Source organism: Phodopus roborovskii, unplaced genomic scaffold (assembly GCF_943737965.1).
Source record: "Phodopus roborovskii unplaced genomic scaffold, PHOROB, whole genome shotgun sequence".
In the NCBI taxonomy this organism is placed as follows: domain Eukaryota; kingdom Metazoa; phylum Chordata; class Mammalia; order Rodentia; family Cricetidae; genus Phodopus; species Phodopus roborovskii.
Genome location: NW_026126460.1, coordinates 17,349,457 through 17,369,930, shown reverse-complemented (window position 1 = coordinate 17,369,930; position 20,474 = coordinate 17,349,457). Strand labels below are relative to the sequence as shown.

At 37.9% G+C, this 20,474-nt stretch overlaps 1 protein-coding gene across 1 annotated transcript in view; it reads left to right on the top strand.

Moving 5' to 3' along the window:
* Bard1 (BRCA1 associated RING domain 1) overlaps positions 1 to 20,474 on the top strand; it is a 66,724-nt gene that overhangs the window by 17,095 nt on the left and 29,155 nt on the right. Inside the window, exons 4-6 of the mRNA XM_051190404.1 lie at positions 3,003 to 3,910; positions 12,842 to 12,922; positions 14,413 to 14,585. Of these exons, the coding sequence (XP_051046361.1) occupies positions 3,003 to 3,910; positions 12,842 to 12,922; positions 14,413 to 14,585 (1,162 nt within the window). The remainder of the gene's footprint in view (positions 1 to 3,002; positions 3,911 to 12,841; positions 12,923 to 14,412; positions 14,586 to 20,474) is intronic.

Here is a 20,474-nt window from a genome sequence, read left to right as displayed (position 1 = left end):
AATGTTACTGGAGTTCAGACCCTCATACTGTAAGCTGACCATGCTGTAAGCACCAATACTCCAGCTCTGAGAGATCTAACAACAGCCTCCTCTGGCCTTGCATGTATATGCCAGAACACTCACATGTGCTCTCTCTCTCTCCCTCTCCCTCTTCCTCTTCCTCTCCCTCTCCCTCTCATACACGCACACACACAACACATGCAAGTAATCTAATAGAAGAAAACAAAGCCCACAGTACACCTTTGCTACCTTAATAGGAAATGACAGAAATGTTAGAAAAATTTATTGAATATATATCTGTTTTTGTAGTACCTATTTTGTTTCTGTTTTAAGTTGTATCACTATCAACTTTTCCCCAAGTCTTCTCAAAACAAGGCAGCTGTGAAGGGTGTTTGAGTTTTAAGTCCCCCCCCCCTCCAATACCTCCTTTGTTTCTTTATAGTACATTATTAAATGTAATGAGGACCTGTGCTAGTTTATCCAGTGAGTATGTCTAAAACTAAATTTAAATGGTAGAAAGTGAAATGTTTTATAGAGAAGGAACCAGGAATTGGGAATAAGTAAGAATTGCCCTTGTATGAAAATGCAAGACACCTTAAGACAAGGATGTCAGACTGCGTGATTCCTGAACCCTTAGCTAACTCCAAAATTCTGTAATTGTTAACTGATAACACGTTAAAATGCTGAACTAAGTAGAATGTTTAAACAGCTCTCACGTTTGGTCTATCTTTAAACAAACCAACAAACAAAAACCTGTAGTTCATAATTTATCTTTCAAATGAACCTTGTTACTTGCATTTACTACAAACCATGCAATTACTATAATTAAAGTGGGTTACTTAGGAAGAACTTGTCAGATCATGGACATAGCATATGATTCACTAGAGATGAAGAAGCCTGATTTATAGGAAGTGTGCAAAGATGAGCTTCTAAACACTTCAACATATTTCTCTCGGCTCAGTGTGCTTTAAAAAAGAGAAGAGGTTGCCGTATTTTCCTGATGGCCATTTACGGATAATTTTAGCTTATTCTTTATAACAATCTGTTTTCTACTAATAGAGTTAAATTTAAAGTTTCTATTTTCCCCTTGAGTCCATCATATTAAATCAGCCCTTGCAGGTGCTGGTCAAGTTTTGTGGAATGTGTTGGTGTTGGTGACATTAAAATAAAGAACATTGATTGTGCTTTCATAGGATCACAATTTGCATTTCCCTTCTCTAGTTTGGGGACAGATGCCAGTCCTTCTAAAGTGATTACACAGTGTTTCATATACTCTGTGACTTTATAATAGATGGAGAGGAGTGTTTGGACAGCCATGTTGCTGTTGTTATTTTAAATAGACCTAAATACATCTTAATTTACAGAATAATTATTCTTCAGTGAAGGTGTTAATGTTACACAGATGGTAAACAGAGTGCTTGCTTTCATTTTTTTTTTTTTTTAAATAAAGAACTAGGTAGTCAGATTTCTCAACTTATGTTTTGTAACATATAATAGAGAATAATTTGGAAAGCCCACTACAATCCTTTGATATAGATTAATGATGGTGAAATCACATTTTCTAATTGCTTATCTTTTCTATGCTTATTATTACACTTTAAGATAAAGGAAACATGGCTAAGCAACTCCTTAGTAACACATGTGTCTGTTTCTTGGTAATTTGTAGTATATTCTGAAATATTTATATTCAGAGAATAAGATTCTTTTAAATGTCATCATTAAGAAATTTGCTATGCAAGTGAAGGGCCGATGTTTTTCTTCTTGAAATAAATATGATAATTTATCAAGCCTAGACACATTCACCCATAAAACAGTTGTAACTGTTAATAACATGATTTATGTTGTACCACCTGAGTTGTTTTGCTTTTTAATCTTAGATGTGCTGCATAAAATCCAGGATTTACAGTTGTTGTTTGTGGTTATCCTTGCTTAGTTAGACCAAGTGAGGTGATTAAAATCCCTGAGCTTAGGTGTCAGTATATTTTAGCCATTAAAATGATTTCGTGCATATAAATTGCATGGGTGTGTTCTCCTATTTGTTCCTTTATAAGTTAGGAAACATGTTGCTGAGGTTGAAATTTATTTTCTTTAGATTTGGGGTTTTTAGGTTATTGAATGCGTTGTCACTGTTTACATACCTTAATTTCCCTTTAGCTGCTCAGTTCTACTTCCTATTAGTATTATAAACATTGAGAAATCAAGACTTGACTTTTTTTTTTGTTGTTGAAAATGTCATCATCTGCATTTAAAATAGTAAATTAAAACCCAATACAACTTTTCACAGGCTACTTGAGGATTAACCTTTAAGTCTTTGTAATCCTGAGGGCTTCTTAAGAAGTAATCTCTGGTAACATTTCCTTTTGACCTTTCTTTAGACAGGAGATTGTATCAGAAGTGGCTGGGTTTCAAAATCTACTTATCACTGAAGAGAAAAGACCTTGTTGAATTTAGACGTATAGTTTCTCTGTGAATGGAAATCTCATTCGTACTGCTTTGATTCCCAGGATTCCTCTCAGGAACACTGTGTAGACCATGTATTGCTCAGCAAATCATTTTGATGGCTGTGGGGACTCTGCCCTCATTCAGTTACATAGTTTTGCTTGTAACTGGCCTTACCTGTTTACTGTCTTCATGGCACTCCCTGTGCTCCCATGTCACCAGGAAGAAGTGGTGGCCTCTTTAGAGCATAGCCTGAATGCTGTTATTGTTAGGCTGGATTGTGTGTGATCTTCTTGCAGGGTTAAAAACTAAAAATTTATTAAAATGCAGTATTTTCTATTTATTCTTCTCTACCTAGGGTGATTTTTACCTGGTGGATGTGTTTATAAGATGGCAGGTGAAAAATAGACAAAGCAATTCTAGGCACTTAAGAATTGGTAGAATAGCAGTTGAGAAATAAAAGGTGACTGACTTAGGAGAACTAAAAGCCAGATTCATCAGTGTGTCAAGGTGGAGAAAGTAATCCTTATAGCATGTTTCTTTTCCTTTTTTTCCCTCATCAGACCCAAAAGACAACACATCTAGGACAGGTTCATTTGGTGATGCACAAAGCAAGAAGAATTCAATAAAAATGTGGTTTAGTCCTCGAAGTAAGAAGGTTAGATATGTTGTGAATAAAGCCTCAGTACCAACCCAGCCTGAAAGCGCAAAGGATGACAAAGCCCAGGAAGCCTCCACATATGAATTTATTTCCACAAGCCCCCCTGAAGTTGTTTCTAAGAGGAATAAGACAGCTTCTAGAACATCTGCAAAAAAGCAGCGGAAGAAATCCTCAGCTGAGATCAACCAGGAGGGGAAGTCAAGGCCAGAAACAGAAGATAGGTTTGATTCCACAGAGGGACTGAAGGAGGAGAGGCTAGTCTCCTGTAACCAAACACTATTTATGGAAAGTCCACAGGTAAATGGTGAAATAGACTTACTAGCTAGTGGTTCTGTCATAGAATCTGAATGTTCTGGAAGATTGACTGAAGTCTCTTTACCACTGGCTGAGCATATAGTGTCTCCAGGCACTGTGAGTAATAGTGAAGAGACTCCTGAGAAGAAGGCCTGTGATAAAGATCTTTGTTCAGTAGGATGTAATGGAAATCACAAAGATTGTAGCAGGTCTCCCAATCCTACTTCTAAGAAATGTGAGAGCAACATTGGGAGCCTTAGCAGAGATGTCATTAAACCAAGAGTGCTTGCAGAAAATATATGTTCTTCACTGCCTTCAGAGAAACTTCAAGTTGATGTCATACTCATATCAGATAACTCCCTTAGCCTTTCACCAGGCACACCCCCACCTCTGCTGAATAATTCAACTCACAGACAAATGATGTCAAAGCCCTCCACAGTGAAGCTGTCACCCGGTAATGCGGCCAGGAAAAGAAATCACAGAGGAGAGACTCTGCTTCATATTGCTTCTATTAAGGTAGGCTGTCTACTCTGAACTAAATCTTGGAATGAGACCATGTTAGTTTGCTGTTACTACAACAAATAAATACTTGAGATAAGAAGAGAAAAAATTTAATTTATCTCACAGTATTGTAAGTATCTGTCTATATCCATCAGGTTGTGTTGCTTTGAATTTGTTATGGTAGATGTGTGCTGTGGAACAAAGCTATTCACCTCATCATTGAGATGCAAGAGGGGGGAATAAGGAAGGGATGGAGACTTCTATTCAGTGATTTGAAGACCTCACTGTAGAAGATGGAGGCAAGAGGTTGGGGGAAGGGAACCTTGCCATTAGATACACTCTAGGGATCCCATATTCTTAGAACAACTCCAGTTTTTGGACTTATTGGTTATGTTTCGGGTGATTTCTGCTAAGTGTGACTTAGAAAATTAATCTTTTGATTATCTTGTCACATTTATAAAACATCTCCGTACATAAGCTATTGTGTTGTTAATGCTGCCTAGACATAGCTAGTTAATAATTATTATGTTCCATCCAATTTTACAAACTATGTTGTCTGTGTCAGATATCACCCTAGAGCAGAAATAGCCACAGACAACAAATAAACTAATAAAACCTGACAGACACTTTCAGGTGGCTCACCTACAAACTGTAGATGATATTCTGTTGTTCTAGGCATGAAAAAGCCACAGTAGAATAGATAGGAAAAAATATTAGCATGATGGTGTCACAGTGACTTTTCTTCAGTGATGCGTTCATGATTGCTTTTTGTAAGTTTTCTCAATAAGGCCATTTGCTTCAAAAGTCTTGCCCAAATTAAAGTTGCCTGTTTTGTTTTCTTTGCCCAAGTTATCAGATATTATTATTGTTATTAGTTGACTGATTTACTATACTTAAACATGCATTGACTTGTATTTTTTTTAAACCATTAACAATCATTTTTTAAAATTTTATTATGTTCTGAATGTGTTTGATTTTTTGTTTGTTTGTTTATTTTTATAATTCTGGGAAACATACAGGGACTCACTCTTACCAAGTCACTGTGCTTTCAACTTCTGTGTTTGACTTGATAGACATTGTCTAGGAAGAAAAAAAATATCAGTAGGTTTATCAACAAACATAATTTTCTTTTTAGAAATAGTTTTTATTTAGTTTTCACCTTAATTTTCTTATTTATAGCAAGCTATATATGGAAGTCAAATGCTGTAATTCTTCTATCCTATTTCAGCCGCATGCTCATCTTCAGAAAAAAGAGTTGAATGGGCCTTAAAGCTACCAAAAAATGGAGCAAGGAGCAGGGAAGCGAGTTCTCTTTGCACAGTGAAATTCATAGTTGATGACCTTTACAGCAACCAAAGTAAAGAAGGGGAGGTAACAGGTTTACGCAAGTCTAAAAGGAAGGCTTCCCTGGGTTGCTGCTGTGATTGTTACTTTTCCCTACTGCACGTAGTTAGATTTTCAGTTTTCTCAGTTCATGGTACTTGTGATGGTTAATTTTGATTGTTAGTCTTTTTGGAGCTGAGTCCAGTAGTTCACACCTGTAACTCTAGCATTTAGGAGACTGAGGCCAACCTGGATTATGTAGCTAGTTCAAAACTAGCCAGGGCAAAAAACAGACAACCCCCTTCCCCCATTGTGTCCCTCCTGGTACTGATTTCTTTCTTAGTTATTGTTCTATTGCTGTGAAGAGACATCATGATCAAGGCAACTCTTAAAAGAAAGCATTTATTTGGAGGCTTACTTAACACTTTTAGAGGGTTGGTCCATAATGGTTATGGTTGGAAGCAGACATGTGTGGTGCTAGTGGAGTAGCTTGAGAGCTTTACTTTTTGATTCACAGACAGTAGGGAGGGAAGGAAGAGGAGGAGAGGTAGGAGAGAAAGGTATGGGCTTTGGAAAACCTCAAATCCCATCCCTAATGACACACCCTCTCCAATAATTACACCCATTCCCACAAACAGTTGATCAACTGGGAACTACGTGTGCAAATATATGAGCCTATGGGAGACATTTTCATTTAAACCACAATACATTTCACTCTCTGCCCCTCATAGGCTTGTAGCCTTAACACAGAGTAAAGTGCATTTAATCCAGCTTCAAATGTCTCCATGGACTTTCAGTCTAAACACTGTTTAAAAGTCCAGAGTCGCTTCTGAGATTCAACGCAGTCTCTTGGCTGTAATCCCCTGTAAAATCAAATTCAAAAAGTAGATTTCATACTCCCAACATACAATGTTACAAAATGTATATTACCATTCCAAAAGGGAGGGGAGGTGGCATAGTGAAGAAAATTGGACCAAAGCAACACTGAAACCCAGCAGGGCAAACTCCACATTCTGCATCTCTATGTCTGATGCCAAGATGCTCTTCAGAACTCCAACTCCTTTCAACTTTGTTGACTGTAGCACACTTCTCTCACTTGGGCTGGTTCCACACCCAGTCAGCATCTCTTTCACAGATAACCCTGCATCTCCAAAATATTGGGGTCTCCAACAGAATTCAGCCTTTACCTTTATAGCTGCATGCATGGCCTCTCTAGGACTGCATGTGGGGCCTTGTAACGAGTACGGTTTTTCCGCCTGCCGCCGCTGGTCTTGTCCCACCGCCGAGCCAGCCCCAAATAACTCACACTGAGACTCTGTATTTGATATAATCTGTTGGCCCATTACTAGTTTCTTATCGGCTAGCTCTGTCTTAATTATTAACCCATTTCTGCTGATCTATGTATTTCTCTTACCGGGGAGCCGGCCGGCATACTGCTTTCTCCCAACTCTCTATCCTGGCCCTTCTTACTACTTCCTCTTCCTCCTTGTCTCCTAGTCCCTCCTATCTTGCTTTCCTATTGGCCAACAGTGCTTTATTCATTAACCAGTATGAGAAACATATATACATAATGGCATCTCCCATCATTATTATAGCTGCATGCATGGCCTCTCTAGGACCTCATGTGGGGCCTACCACATGCCTAGCTTCAAAGGCTTTCTTTAATGAGGGAGGTGGTTCCACAACTCCATTCCCTTTTTCTTTACCCTAAAACTAAGTGACCAAAGCTGTCAAGTTCTGTTGCCTGCTCAGGCTGAAATGTAACTTTCTTGATGATTTACATTTGCGTAAGCTTTGACTTGTTGATGTTTTCAAGGCCTAAATTATCTCATTGAGCACCAGAGCCAGCTCCAGAATTACATTTCCTGATGTTCTTTTCTTCTTAAACTGTACATTCTATATTTCTCTTTGCTTTATGTGCTCATTTTCCTCATATGTCTGTATAATAGTGATACTAGGCTGTCTTGAAATCTCCTTGCCAGTTTCAGCTCCTGACAAATTTTTAGGACAAGGGCAGGAAGCAACCACATTCTTTTCTAAAATATCACAAGAATGTGGCCAGCCAGTAATATTCTTCCCCTCTAAAACCTTTTAAGCTAGGCTATACATTTCACATCACCATCAGCACCGCTGTCCATGCTGCTAGTAAGATGGTCTGTTAAGCACTGCTTAAAGTATTCCATTGCTTTTTTAGTCCAGAGTTACAAGTCTGTTTAGAGGAATTGGGTCACCGAGAGGGTCCTTACAGGCATGTCTTGCACTAGGTTTTTTTCTGTTATTTCTGTTTCTCTGCCTCTTCGTTGACGTGATGTGAATTGCTCTATGCTAACTGCCATGATGGACCAAAACCACTTAGCAAAATAAACCTTCCTTCCTATAAGTTGTGTCTGTGTTGCAAAAACAAGTGACACAGAATTGATTGTAGTGGGTTTTCTGAGAAGTGTAAGAGGCTGACATTTCACGATGCCATGCAGACATAACAGATGTTAAGATGGCAACTTGAAGGCAAGGTGCTGAGTATCTAATGAATTCTAATTCTGGGTAGAGAGACAGTCACTAAGAGGGTCTGCTTTAGAGTGTGGCTTTGCAACTTGTACTTGCAGGCAATCCTGTTTGTTTCCTTCATATTAGGAGGGAGCATCACAAGAAAATAAACACACAAACAAACTGGGATTTGTGGTACGTTGAAGATTTTATTTCCGGAATACCACATGGAGTCAGCATCTAGCTCCTTTAGTCAGCCACCCATTTTTCCCTTTGTAATACTAGTAACTTTTTGTATCACTGAGTTGTCAGGATTATTTATTTATGAAATTACTTTATTCCATAAACTCTAAAAAGCCAGAGAGCTGTTTACCATATTGTAGAACTCCATTTCTAAGGGTCATTTTGTTCTATTTGAAATGACATCTAATTGCTGAATGGGGCAAAGTTTTATCTGGTGAGCTTGTTTCAATGGAAAATGTTAGCTACGATGGGTAAATAATTTTTAGTGTACTTAACTGTAATGTTCTATAGTTTTTATGAAGATTTGTTTTTTAGTGGTGTTTTTGAAGAGCCAATCTTCTAATAGGGGAAAAGAATTTTGTTTGCATGCTTTTGGAAAGTTACTTTATATTGCTGGAATTGCATATATGCACAGTATGTGAGACATAAAGAATCTTTCCCTTTACTGCAAAGTTGCAGACACATAAATCGACTTGGGCACACACGCCTTTAAAGTATTACTTGAAAATACCAAAAGCATTTAAGATTTCTTATAAGTTTTCATAAATTCTTTCCTCAAATGATTTTCTTTCCAGAGCTTTAAGGAAATCACAATTATTCTTTTAAGTTATAAGGAGTGAAAGAGTGCTGCTACTTAAAAAAAAAAAAAAAAAAAAAAAAAATTCCATTATAGAAGAAAGTAATTTAAAGCGACAAGAAGCAGAAGTTAATTTATTTTCTGGAAACTTTGTATCAGTGCAAACTATCCAGTTACCGTGGACCCTTCCTAATTATCATAATTTTATTTATGTGCATGACATTAAATTTACATGAAGTAGAAAGATGAAAATAAGACAAACTTTTAAGCATTAGGGAGGAGAAAGCAGCTTAGGTCTAAAAAGCAGCAGTTTGCTAATCAGTATATTTTAGGAGTAGACTACTAAAAGAAGGCCTACCTTTGATGTATGTTTTAGGGGTAGACTATTGATAGAAGGCCTCCCTTTGAATGATACTCAGAAGTGACCTGAAGCAAAGCAGGACGTCTAGGAAATAATAGTCTGCTTATGTCTCTAACACTGCCCCTTATTTCTTGTTGGACTTTCACATGTGGCATCTGTTTCTCACTTGTTTCTAGTGTTTTCTGGGCTTCTTAGGTTTTTCTGTTTTTTTTTTTTTTTTTTTTAAATAAAAAAAGGAGAGGTTTTGAGAATTTGTGTGTGTACACTTTTGTGGATGCTTTCTTGTTGAAGGTAAGGTAGATGTGGTTCTGGCAATTCATCTACTACCGTATTCAGGGGAATTTAAACAATTCTAATTTTATCTTGGTAGGGCTTTCTGAATTCATTTGGAACTTGAGTGTATGTAGAACAAAAGTTACTGAATTGTGTTAACTTGCACAGGAAGTATGCAATTTATACCATAAGGATTTGAGGCAAATATTTTAAAGTTCTAACTGGGCAGTCTTTTTTTTTTTTTCATATATTCATTATACATAGTTGTGAATTTCATAATGACATTTTACACAGTATCTAAGATACTTCAGTTGTCTCTCTGTGTTCTAATTTCTTTCCTGTTGCTGTGAACAGCATAATCAAAAGCAGCTCAGGGGAGGGAAAGTTTGTTTCTACATACCCTCCTGGTCACTGTCCATGGTTGATGGCAGGGCAGGGACTCAAGCAGAAATCATGGAGGAATGCTACTTAATGGCTCACTTGCACTATGTCTCATGCTGAACTCTGTCATAGCCCAGGCCTATCTGTCTGCCTTGGTTGGAATTTTGTTCATGATTGTTTGGTTCTCCTTAGTTTTTAAGATTTTTTTTTTTTTTTTTTTTTTTTTTTTAATGTGTTGGAACCTGTCTGGGATAGACCAGGCTGGCCTTGAATTCAGAGACACGCCTGCCTCTGCCTCCCAAGTGCTGGGACTAAAGGCATCTCCACCAACACCCAGCCTTTCTTTTAAAGCAAGGTGTGTGTGTGGGGAGAAGGGGGTTGGCGGGGGTGGGGTGGGTGGGTGGTGTAAGTGGTAGTGCATTTGAGTGCAGCTTCCTGTAGAGGACAGAAGAGGATATCGGATTACCTGGAGCTGGAGTTGGAGGCAGTAGTGAACTCCCTGATATGGGTGCTGAGAGCCAAACTTACTTTCTCTGCAAGAGCAGTAGGCACTCTTAACAAAATATATTTCTCTAGCCCCTATTTTATTTTATTTTATTTTTATTTCAGTGAAGATTGTCATTGAAATTGTGATGGGCATTACATTGAGTCTGTGAATCTCTTTTGGTAGTATAACCATTTACAAAACATTCAATATTTCAATCAGTTGAAATGCATTTAATACTTTCTTTTAGGCTATTAAAATTTAGTCATTTGGTTAATTTAGAACATTTTAATATATGTTGCACATGGATTAATAAAAAACAAAAACAAGTTTGGCTGTCACATGAAGATATTTCTATTTTAGAAGTAGCCCCAACTATGGAAATAAAAAAGTAAATTTTAGGGGCTGAAGATGTATCAGTAGGTCATGTGCTTGCCTAGGATGCAGGGCTTAGACTCTCAGCATTGTAGAAAACCAGTTGTTGCAGCTCTAGTGGCCATATAAGCAATACTCCGTAGGAGCAGGGTGATCAGAAGTTCAACATTATTCTTGGCTGAATAGGGAGTTCAAAGCTAGCCTGGGTTGCATAGGACCTTGCCTCAAAAAAAAAAAAAAAAAAAAAAAAAAAAGTTTTTAAAACACAAAATTTAGGACCAGGTGAGTTGGTGCAAACATTTAATACCAACACTCAGGAGGCAGAGGCAGTTAGATCTCTGAGTTCAAGGCCAGCCTGGTCTACATAGTGAGTTCCAGGATAGCCAGAACTATATAGACTCAATTTCAGAAAAAGGAAAAAAAAAAGAAAAAGGAAGAAAGAAAGAAATATGAAAAGTAGAAAACCATGAAACCAAGGCAAGTGTTAGAGCTGGGGAAACTTAAATGACTTCTACACTCTTAACTCAGTAGAGGTACAAGGTATTTCTCAGGCTGGGTGTTGGTGGCACACAGCTTTAGTCCCAGCACTCAGGAGGCAGATGCAGGAGGGTCTCTGTGAGTTTGAGGCCAACCTGGTCTACAGAGCAAGTTCCAGGACAACCTCCAAAGCAATACAGAGAAACCCTGTCTCGAAAAACAAAAACAAACAAACAACAAAATAAAACAGAGAGAGGGAGAGAGAGAGAGAGGGGAGAGTGGAACACGTGGAAGGGAATGATGGGAAGAAGGGTTAAGTGAGTGGGGTGGGAAAGTAAGGCAAAAAAAAAAAAAAAAAAAAAAAAGGATAACTAACACTAGGTATATCTGAAAAAGCTATACGCCTGAAGAGATTCAGTGGTTCAGATCAATGGCTGCTCTGGCAGAAGACCTGGGTTCCTTTTCCAGCTCACAACTGTCTGTAATATAGGGACAAAGGGATCTGATCAAAGGGATCTGATATCCTTTCTTAGCCTCAGAAGGAGCTACGTACTGCATGCTGCATATGCATACATGCATGCAAAAGCTCATACATATAAAATGAAAAATAAATCTAACATAAGGAAGAAAAACCCATATGGAAACTGTTTCATAAGTGGACTGTGTGTGTGTGTGTGTGTGTGTGTGTGTAATTAGAGATACCCTACACAGAGGATAATGCTCCTCCCAGAAGCTCAGAATTAGAGGGAGACTTCATTTCCTCCCTTCTCTCCCTCCTTCCCTCCCTCCCTCTCTCCTTCCCTTCCTTTTACTTCCCTCCCTCTCTTCCTCCCTCCCTCCCTCCCTCCCTGCCTCCCTTCCTCCCTTCCTCCCTCCCTCCCTCCCTCCCTTCCTTTCTTTTGAGATAGGGTTTCTCTGTATAGCCCTAGCTGTCTTGGAACTAGCTCTGTAGACCAGGCTGGCCTTGAACTCACAGAGATCCACCTGCCTCTGCCTCCCAAGTGCTGGGATTAAAGACGTGTGCTACCACTACCTGGCTGGAAGGAGACTTAATTTTCATGTCATTTAATAATTAAACTCATCTTAATAACTTGAAGGGAGAATGAATATTGTATGCTGGTCTTTTACTTCATCTTGATACTCTTATTCTCAACATCTTGTTCATCGCCTTTGAAATCAGGCTCTGATGCTACTATATCATTTTTCCTCTCTTCCTCCTGCCTCCCCTGTGTCAGTGAGCCATTGTTGAAAAGTTAATGTATGGATCTCTAGGTTGCTAGTCTAGGAGGATGAAATAGAAAACTGTTCAGCTAGTGAGAAGATATGTAAGGAATAGTATGGATTTGATGGAAGCTGCATTTCCTACCATTCAGTTAATTGATAATGAGCAGTGGTTTAGTTCCAAAGAAAAAAATAAAAATGTAATGCTAATTTTGTGTGTTGTATGACTGTTTCTCCCAATCCGTTTCCTGGCATTTTAAACAGCATCTGCTTCTGCCATGAAGGTACCTTTGGTGCAAATAAAGTGACTATAAACTAAATTAGTGACTCAGGGTAAATAGAGTAACTGCCAATAAAGCAGGACTTTTTGGCAGTTTTAACATTGGTTGCATTAGCTAGTTTTTTTGCTGTAAACAGCTTTTTTTATTTTAATGCTCAAAAGTTATTTTCATGTTTGTTCAAAATGATGAAATTTAGGGTAGTCTCTGGCTAGAAGTCTTCATTTTGTATCTTGAACTGAATTTTCAATATGGTTTGTTAGTAATATTCAAGTACAGACAAAATGACTTGGCATCTCAGGACTTTAGAGACAGATAATATTTCTTGTCTCATGAGCACCAGTCATGGCATAAGGGAAAGACTCACTTGCCTTGAAGAAGACAGAATTATAAAAACAAAGCCTCAGTAGCTTTATTTCATTCATGATATATTTTAATGTCCTTTAATTTTTTTTCGTTATTCTACCAGGGTGATATATCTTCTGTTGAATACCTCTTGCAAAATGGAAACGACCCCAATGTTAAAGACCATGCTGGATGGACACCGTTGGTAGTTTTCCTTTGTGTATCTTTGCAGTGTTGGGGATCTCTTTGTTTTTTCATTCTTTCTTTTTTATGCTTATGGTTCTAGTTTATGGTTTTGTGGTTGTTCATATATCATGCTCTGCCACCGACACTCTTTAGTCTGAAGAATTTATGTTTTGACCAAGTATAAAAAGAAAGTTATTTTTCATCTAGCTGTTTCAGCTGTGACAGGAAAGTAATTGGTTACCTTTTGAGTACTTTTAGATTTAGGAGTCCAGTTTCACTGCATTGTTGGAAGTCAGCTCATGTGTGGTGGTAGCTGCTACCTACAATGGACATCAGGCTGCATTGTATGTCATTGCATGCCACTGGAACCAGAGAGATTTTTGGTTTCATGGAACAGAGTAGTTGGAAGGATGGAATGTGATGACCATTGAGTACTGGATCTTGCCTCTTATACATCTAGTAAAAATTGAGGCAGTAGCAGTAGAAGGCTTTATTGTAAACATTTAAAAAGTCTGTTCACTATTGCTGTCATCAATTGCAATGGGAAGAATAGTCTGAGAAAAGAGTGGAAAACACACTTGGAACCACTTTGAACATGGGCTAATGAAGACAGTAAGCATTGGGTTATAATGCAGCCGCAAAGCGTCCACAAGGGAGGATGGTGCCTTTATCTTGTAAACTAGAATTTCAGCAGAGAAATGAGACCCATTAGACCAGGTACCAAAAATGCTTTAAAGGTATAATATATATGTAATATTTATATGTGTTAAAATAAGTGTATAGTACATATAAAATGATTTCTTGACAAATTCTTAGGCCAAGAGGGCATAATCAGGATTCAATTCATCATGTTCCACAGGCTAGCTAACACTGTTTAGGAAGGTTAGCTGTCTTAGTCTTCTTAACTCCCTTGCTCTTTTCTTTGTTACTAATTCCATCATTTTTGTCTGTTCAGAAAGTGCATTTGAAAGTCACCCCTTGTTACTGCTGTTGTCACTGACACCAAATACCCAGTAGTACCCATCAGCAAAGAGAACATGTCTTGTAAATCGTCCTAGAGTATCACTTTGCTTGGTGGTTATGTGGGAATGTTGGTGTACAGTTTTTGGTACATGGATTGAAAAACTGGATTCTCCTCAGCCTTGGAGAATTCCAGCTCTGTATGTGGTCTGGTTGTTGCACATTTAAGAGATTTTTTCCTAATGTTGTAAAATTATTGTAGAAACATTTCACAGCCGTAGTTGCCTTAAAGCACATTTAAAAAAGAAAAGCATGTGATCAAAGGCTTGTACTTTCCTACGAAGTACACAGATTTTTGTCACTGTATATTTTACCATGAAAATGGCGATTAGTGGCTTTGACTTTGTCAACAGCCTAAGGTTTGAAAGTAGTTATATAAGAATAACTTTACTGACTTGATGTTCTCAATTTTTCTAAAGTATATTCATTAATACATTTTTCCCTTCCATCCTCTTCCCACTTCCCCCTTTAAAACTTACTTTTGATTAGCATGAAGCCTGCAGTCATGGGCACCTAAAGGTAGTGGAATTGCTGCTCCAGCATAATGCTTTGGTGAACACCACAGGCTATCAGAATGATACACCACTGCATGATGCGGCCAAGAACGGCCATGTGGACATCGTCAGGGTGTTACTGTCCTATGGCGCCTCCAGGAATGCTGTGTAAGTAGTTGCCTGCAGTTCTCAAAATGGGTTTATGTTGCTGCATCAAGGAATGTCCTGAAGAAATAACTACTACCCAAGTTGACATTTTGGTCTCTCATCTTTCACAGGTAAAGTTAGTTATAGTGACTAGTGTGCATGTTAGAGTCCATACTCAAGCTCTCTTCCTCAAAACTCATGCATTTGAAGGAGATTTCTTTTCAGAAACAATATCAATTACTTTTAGAAACCTTGGTTTCATAGACAGATTCACTTAGTGGTTTATTTCTGTAGATTGAATCATATTTAATAAAAAACTAGATGGTACTTAATTTTTTATACTTAATACAAATTAGATATTTAACTTTTTGTGGTATTTAATACTTTAGACTCATTTTAAATATTCTGTTAGCCTTTTCTGCATATTAGCCCAACAAAAGTTAAAGTGTGTAAGAATTCAGATATTGGGCAAGTACAGTTGAATTATCTCTCAGATTTTTCACATTATTCAAATGAGGCTCTGAGTAAATTGTTTTGCAGTGTCAGGGCACAGAGGAGCATCAGTGAATGCTGGCGGCTGCATCTTAAAACTGCTATTGTCAAGAGTATCTTGAACAAATGCTGTATGCAGATTTTTATATCTTTAATCTGGAACTTGGCTCCTGTCTCCCTATATGTTATTTTACTCTTCTGTTAATTAGGTAGTTGAAATGAAAATGCAAGAATTGCTTCTCTGTGTCCTCATTGAATTTGTTGGCTTCAAAGGAGCCCAACAAAAGCCTCTCCCTTGGTAGAAAGACATGTAAGAACCATACCATGTAGATCTTTTGACTTGTAATGTTTAATAGGTAGCCACTTCACACAATTGAGAAATAAATCACTAATGAAGAATGTAACATAACCTGGAACTTCGAGCTTCATTAAGCGTGTCAGGACTGCTTTGATTCCCATCACAAATTGTAAAGCATTTGGGGGAAAATATGTGTGTATTTGTATTCAGGAATCTCAGAGGATATATATATATATATATATATATGTGTGTGTGTGTGTGTGTGTGTGTGTGTGTGTGTGTGTGTGTGTGTGTGTGTGTGAAGACTTTACAAATATGACCCTCCTGTGGGTATAGTGAGCCATTTGATAAAGCAAATGGTTGCTTGGGTCAGGTGAAACCAAGTACCTTCCATCCCAGGGTTCTTAAATCAGCCGTGACTACTTTAATGAATGGAGCACTGGTCATGGTGTTAGGGAATCCAACTTTTATTTGTGACTCTATTATTGACTTTATAGCCGCAGGCAGGTTAATTTCTGTGCTTTGGTGTCCTCACCTATAAAACATGGGTGCTGCCTGCTGCTTTTCTATTTCTTCAGAGCATAGTGAGGATTAATGAGCCAAAGCACAGAGCCTGTCTTGTGGTTTGTACACCATGATTCTTCACTGTACTGTGAGGACCCCTTAATATACAAGGAGTGGGCATGGGACAGGGAATGAGTATGCCTTCACAGGTGCTGTCTCAGAGATCAGGTGTCTGCCATTTTGTAATAAGTGGCCTGCCCTAGCAAAGTGACACAAGTAGACACAGTTAGGCACTGTCTGGTAGACCTTTGCAGAGTAAAGGAAATGTTTATGTGTTAGTGTTTGGTGTTGATGAGCCAGTAGCCATCTATATCTTATAGACACTTGAAAACCACTACTCAGAAACAGTCTTTAAAGGTGCTGAATTTTTACTCATTTAAATAGCACATGCGTGCAGTGCCTGCTCTGTTGGTCAGGTGGCTGGTGCAGGTAGGGCAATTGGGGAGGAGGATGTATTTGGGAACCGAAGTTGAGATTGATGTTGGATAACGGTTTTAATAGGGTAGATTTATCCTTTGAATTCATGCTGTCACATTAGAACTGTTTGGAATGTGTTGTGAGGAAGGCATGCTAGCTTTCTTTTTCAAATGTGGAACCAATGCTTGGTCTGCTGTTAACTTTTCCTTGGATGGATGTTGCATTCTCAAGTAGAAAAATATTATATGGACCAATGAACCTATTAATTGTCTTCCTGCCCTAGTAAATGTTTAAAAGAATGAATCCTCTACAGAAAAGGTAACTGTTTTATGGCATGCAAAAACATGTTGCTCTTTTGAAAGATTGTGCTTTTGCCTGCTCATAGCAAGCAAAGTAATGTGAAAAATTAAGTCTTTGTGAATACAGTTTTATAATTGTTGATAAAGGATTCCATTCATCGACTCTCTTAACATTCTGTCATGCCCTGTAGGTTTAGTTTTAGTAAAAATACCTAGCTTATGTTTCTGCATGTTGGGTGATCTGCACTTGCAGAAATAAATTTTCATTTGCTCATCTCTCCTTACTTTTCCTGTTGCTACAGCTGATTCAGGGCACAGCTATTAGGTAGGTGTCTACTATGTCACTCCTATATGGGAAAGGATATTAAAGAATTTTATTGTTGTCTGAACACTGCCTTATATGGGGTATAGCTGACACATTAAACACCTCATCTTAACTCTTCAAGAAGTGAAGCTCATCTTTGTAATCAGTCTTGGTGGCAAGAAAGAATCCTGGCCAAGAAAGGCTTTTCAGTTCCTGTCTCAATACTCTTATTTTCAGATGATATCATACAGGGAAATGGACATTTCTCATTTTCATTAAAAAAGCATGCTGTGATATATTTTCCCTTATTGATCATGCAATGTATCATCAAATGGAGGAAACTATGGTATGATTGGTATTCCAAGCATAACCTACCATGTTTTCTTATTCCCATTTTTATTCTGTAGTCTCTCAACAGTGCAAATCCAGCAGTATTTACAGTCACTGAACTGGTACTATCTGCTAGGCAATGTCTTATGGTCTTTTAATTTATTAGTTCATTTTGTCTTCCTAATAGCCTTAGAAAATGAGCTGTATCAGCTCCATTTTACAGGTGGAAAACAGGCAGTAGAGGTTGACATAATTTTTGTAAGGCCCAACGATTCTAGACCCGAGGGCAGTGTTTCTCTATAACCCAGCTCCTAGCTATCATGCACAACCACGCTGTTCCTCCTGTTCAGGGTCTTGTTGCTGTAGGAGAAACATCCACCCTTTAACACTGTCTCTTACTGTTTCACAATCGGGTCATAACTCCAGCTTCTCAAACAAGTGTGCTCCACCTTCTACCCTCCCTTATCTGTTTTCTCTCTTCCTCCCTCATTTTCAGGATTGTTGATTTGCTAGACAATCACATAGTGCCCACACATCCTTCTCTCTGCTTAGAGTACTCCTATTCTGCCTCTGTACCCCTTTTAGCTCTATAAATTTTCACAACACTTAAAAGTTCTCCCAGTGTGCTTCTCATTGAATTGTATCAAGATTATATTAGTTCCTTAGTGCCCAAAAGAGAGGGAAAACCCACCTTGTTGAATGAATATTTTTCAAACTGATTGCGTAGCAATGGTTATCATCTATATGTGTGTATACGCATACTCTTTGAGTGTAAACTACAGAAATGGTTGCTTATTATATCACATAGACACATATATGCTATTTATTTCATACAGTCTTATAGTCAGTGTGTTTCAGTAATATTGATTTTGCAGGGCTTTTTGATTGTTTCCTAGTTATTACGTAGCAAAACACAGTAATTTAGGAACACTTAGATCTTCTGAGAAAGCTTGAAAATGTAAAGTCCTTATCTTTGTCTTTAAAACTTTTAGATGAAATGTATTTTCCACACTATGATTTAAGTTCCAGAAAGAGCCAGGCATGGTGTCTCATATGGCTCATACCTTTAATCCTATCACTTGGGAAGCAGAGGGAGGGTGATGTCTATGAGTTTACCCAACAGAAGTAAGGGAAAGGGCCAATAAAATAGCTAGTGGCACTAGGGAAAGGCGCTTACCTCTAAGCCTGATTAGTATGAGATCCATTTAAAGGGTCGGCGTATAGGAAGGAAAAGAAGGAAAAGCCCAGCTCCTGCCAGTTGTCCTCTGGTCTACAGTCTACACACACACACACCCACCCACCCACCCACCCACCCACCCACCCCTATAGGAAGGAAAAGAACACACACACACACACACACACACACACACACACACACACACACACCCACCCCTAATAAAAATATCAGGGCAGGCATACACTAAAGGAAATAAAATAGTAAAACCTGCTAATATACTGTGCTATAAACCAGTAGACAAAATTAATAAAAAAAGGTAGGGTTTTGGCCAGTGATCATAGGATATGCTTCAGTAGCCAGGAATTTTATTAACCAGCATTTTTATAAGAATTTGTAATGCCTGAAGAATATTTACTGTATGTTATCTCTTGGAGTTCACTGTCTTTTATGAGATTATCTTTGATATAAGACATTAAAGAAACTGTTAGAGGTGATATATGTGGAAGTTATTAGTATATTGTCAGGAACTACACATAATATTAAAAACCTGTATTCTGGAAATACATTAATTATTGTTGCTATTGCACTGACCCAGGCACACTTGCTTTTACATTTTCACAGTTGTGTTGTCTTCTTCTCTAATGTTCGTTGCCTTCTGCCTGATAATTGTTATCAGTTTCTTCTATTGTATTTACCCACCACATACGCTCATATAGTGGGAAGAGTTCAGCTCCCTAGAAGTAGAAGGCTTTTTTTCCATCTGGTGCATACATTTTAGCAGCCATATTGTTAATTTCCTTCTCAGGTTCTTCACATTCATCTACCACATGCCAATTTCCAGTCTTGGCCCAAGGCCATTTCATTTGCCATTGTGTATTCTTTACCTACATTTCATCTCATTACTAACCTTTGATCTATACTTGACCAGTTTCATATTTGTTTGAGTTAGTGTTTGCTTTCAGTGGTGTGTGGAGAAGGGAAGTTTGCTACACTCTATTCTAGATAGATACTTGATATGAGTGTTAAGGCTTATTATGCCTCATGCCAGAAAATAGAGAATGCTGCATTTATATTTGGAAAAGAATCATTGTGCAATCTCCTTGTCCTTTTCAATAAAATAATAAATTGTGTCTATTTTGAGTTAATATGTTATAATCTTAAAAAAACTTCTTATACAAAGATGTAGGATAACTAATTTACCTCTGTTCTGTGTTAGTGACTAACATAGGCAACAGTGTGTTATGTTCCTTCAGATATCTACTTTACTCAAAGGGAATAAATAAGGTGAATATGTAAATTAATTGTTCACACTATATCTATAACCAGTATTAATCCATTCAAATATTAGGGAAAGAGCACATTTTGTATGTACCCACATAAGAAGAATGGAATATACCTCATGTTTGCTTGCTGTGGTTAAGTTTCTACTGGTAAACCTGTGTCTCCATATTTCTGAAGTTGACAACAAAATGCAAAATTATCACAGAGTGCTATAGACCACATCTTGGTTAAGCAGGACTGGGCTAAACCGTTCCAGTACCTGTGGTATCTGTATCATGTCATTCTGTAATAACTGCTAGGAACTTTGTGAAGAAATTCTTCAGTGTATTTGATTGCTCCAGACCATTTATTTATATGGAATTCTGCCATAGTCACACTATGGCAGTGATATGTTGTGAAGTACTTCATTTAGCAATTTTTCATGTTGTCATAGGGGATTTTTACTTCTGCTATTATAAATAAATATGTTGATGTCATCAGTTAGTGTGTTAAGTTCACTTCACTAAGGTTTTTCTCTGAGGTCTAAAATCTTGTACTTGTTAGAAAGTCCTCATGTGTTAGACTATATATATATATTTTAAATAAAAACAAATACTTTGACTTTGATTATACATTTTGGCTTAAGAATTAGAATCTTGCTAGGCGGAGGTGGTGCAGGCCTTTAATCCCAGCACTTGGGAAGCAGAGTTTGAGGCCAGCCTGGGCTACAGAGTGAGTACCAGGATAGGCTCCAAAGCTGCACAGAGAA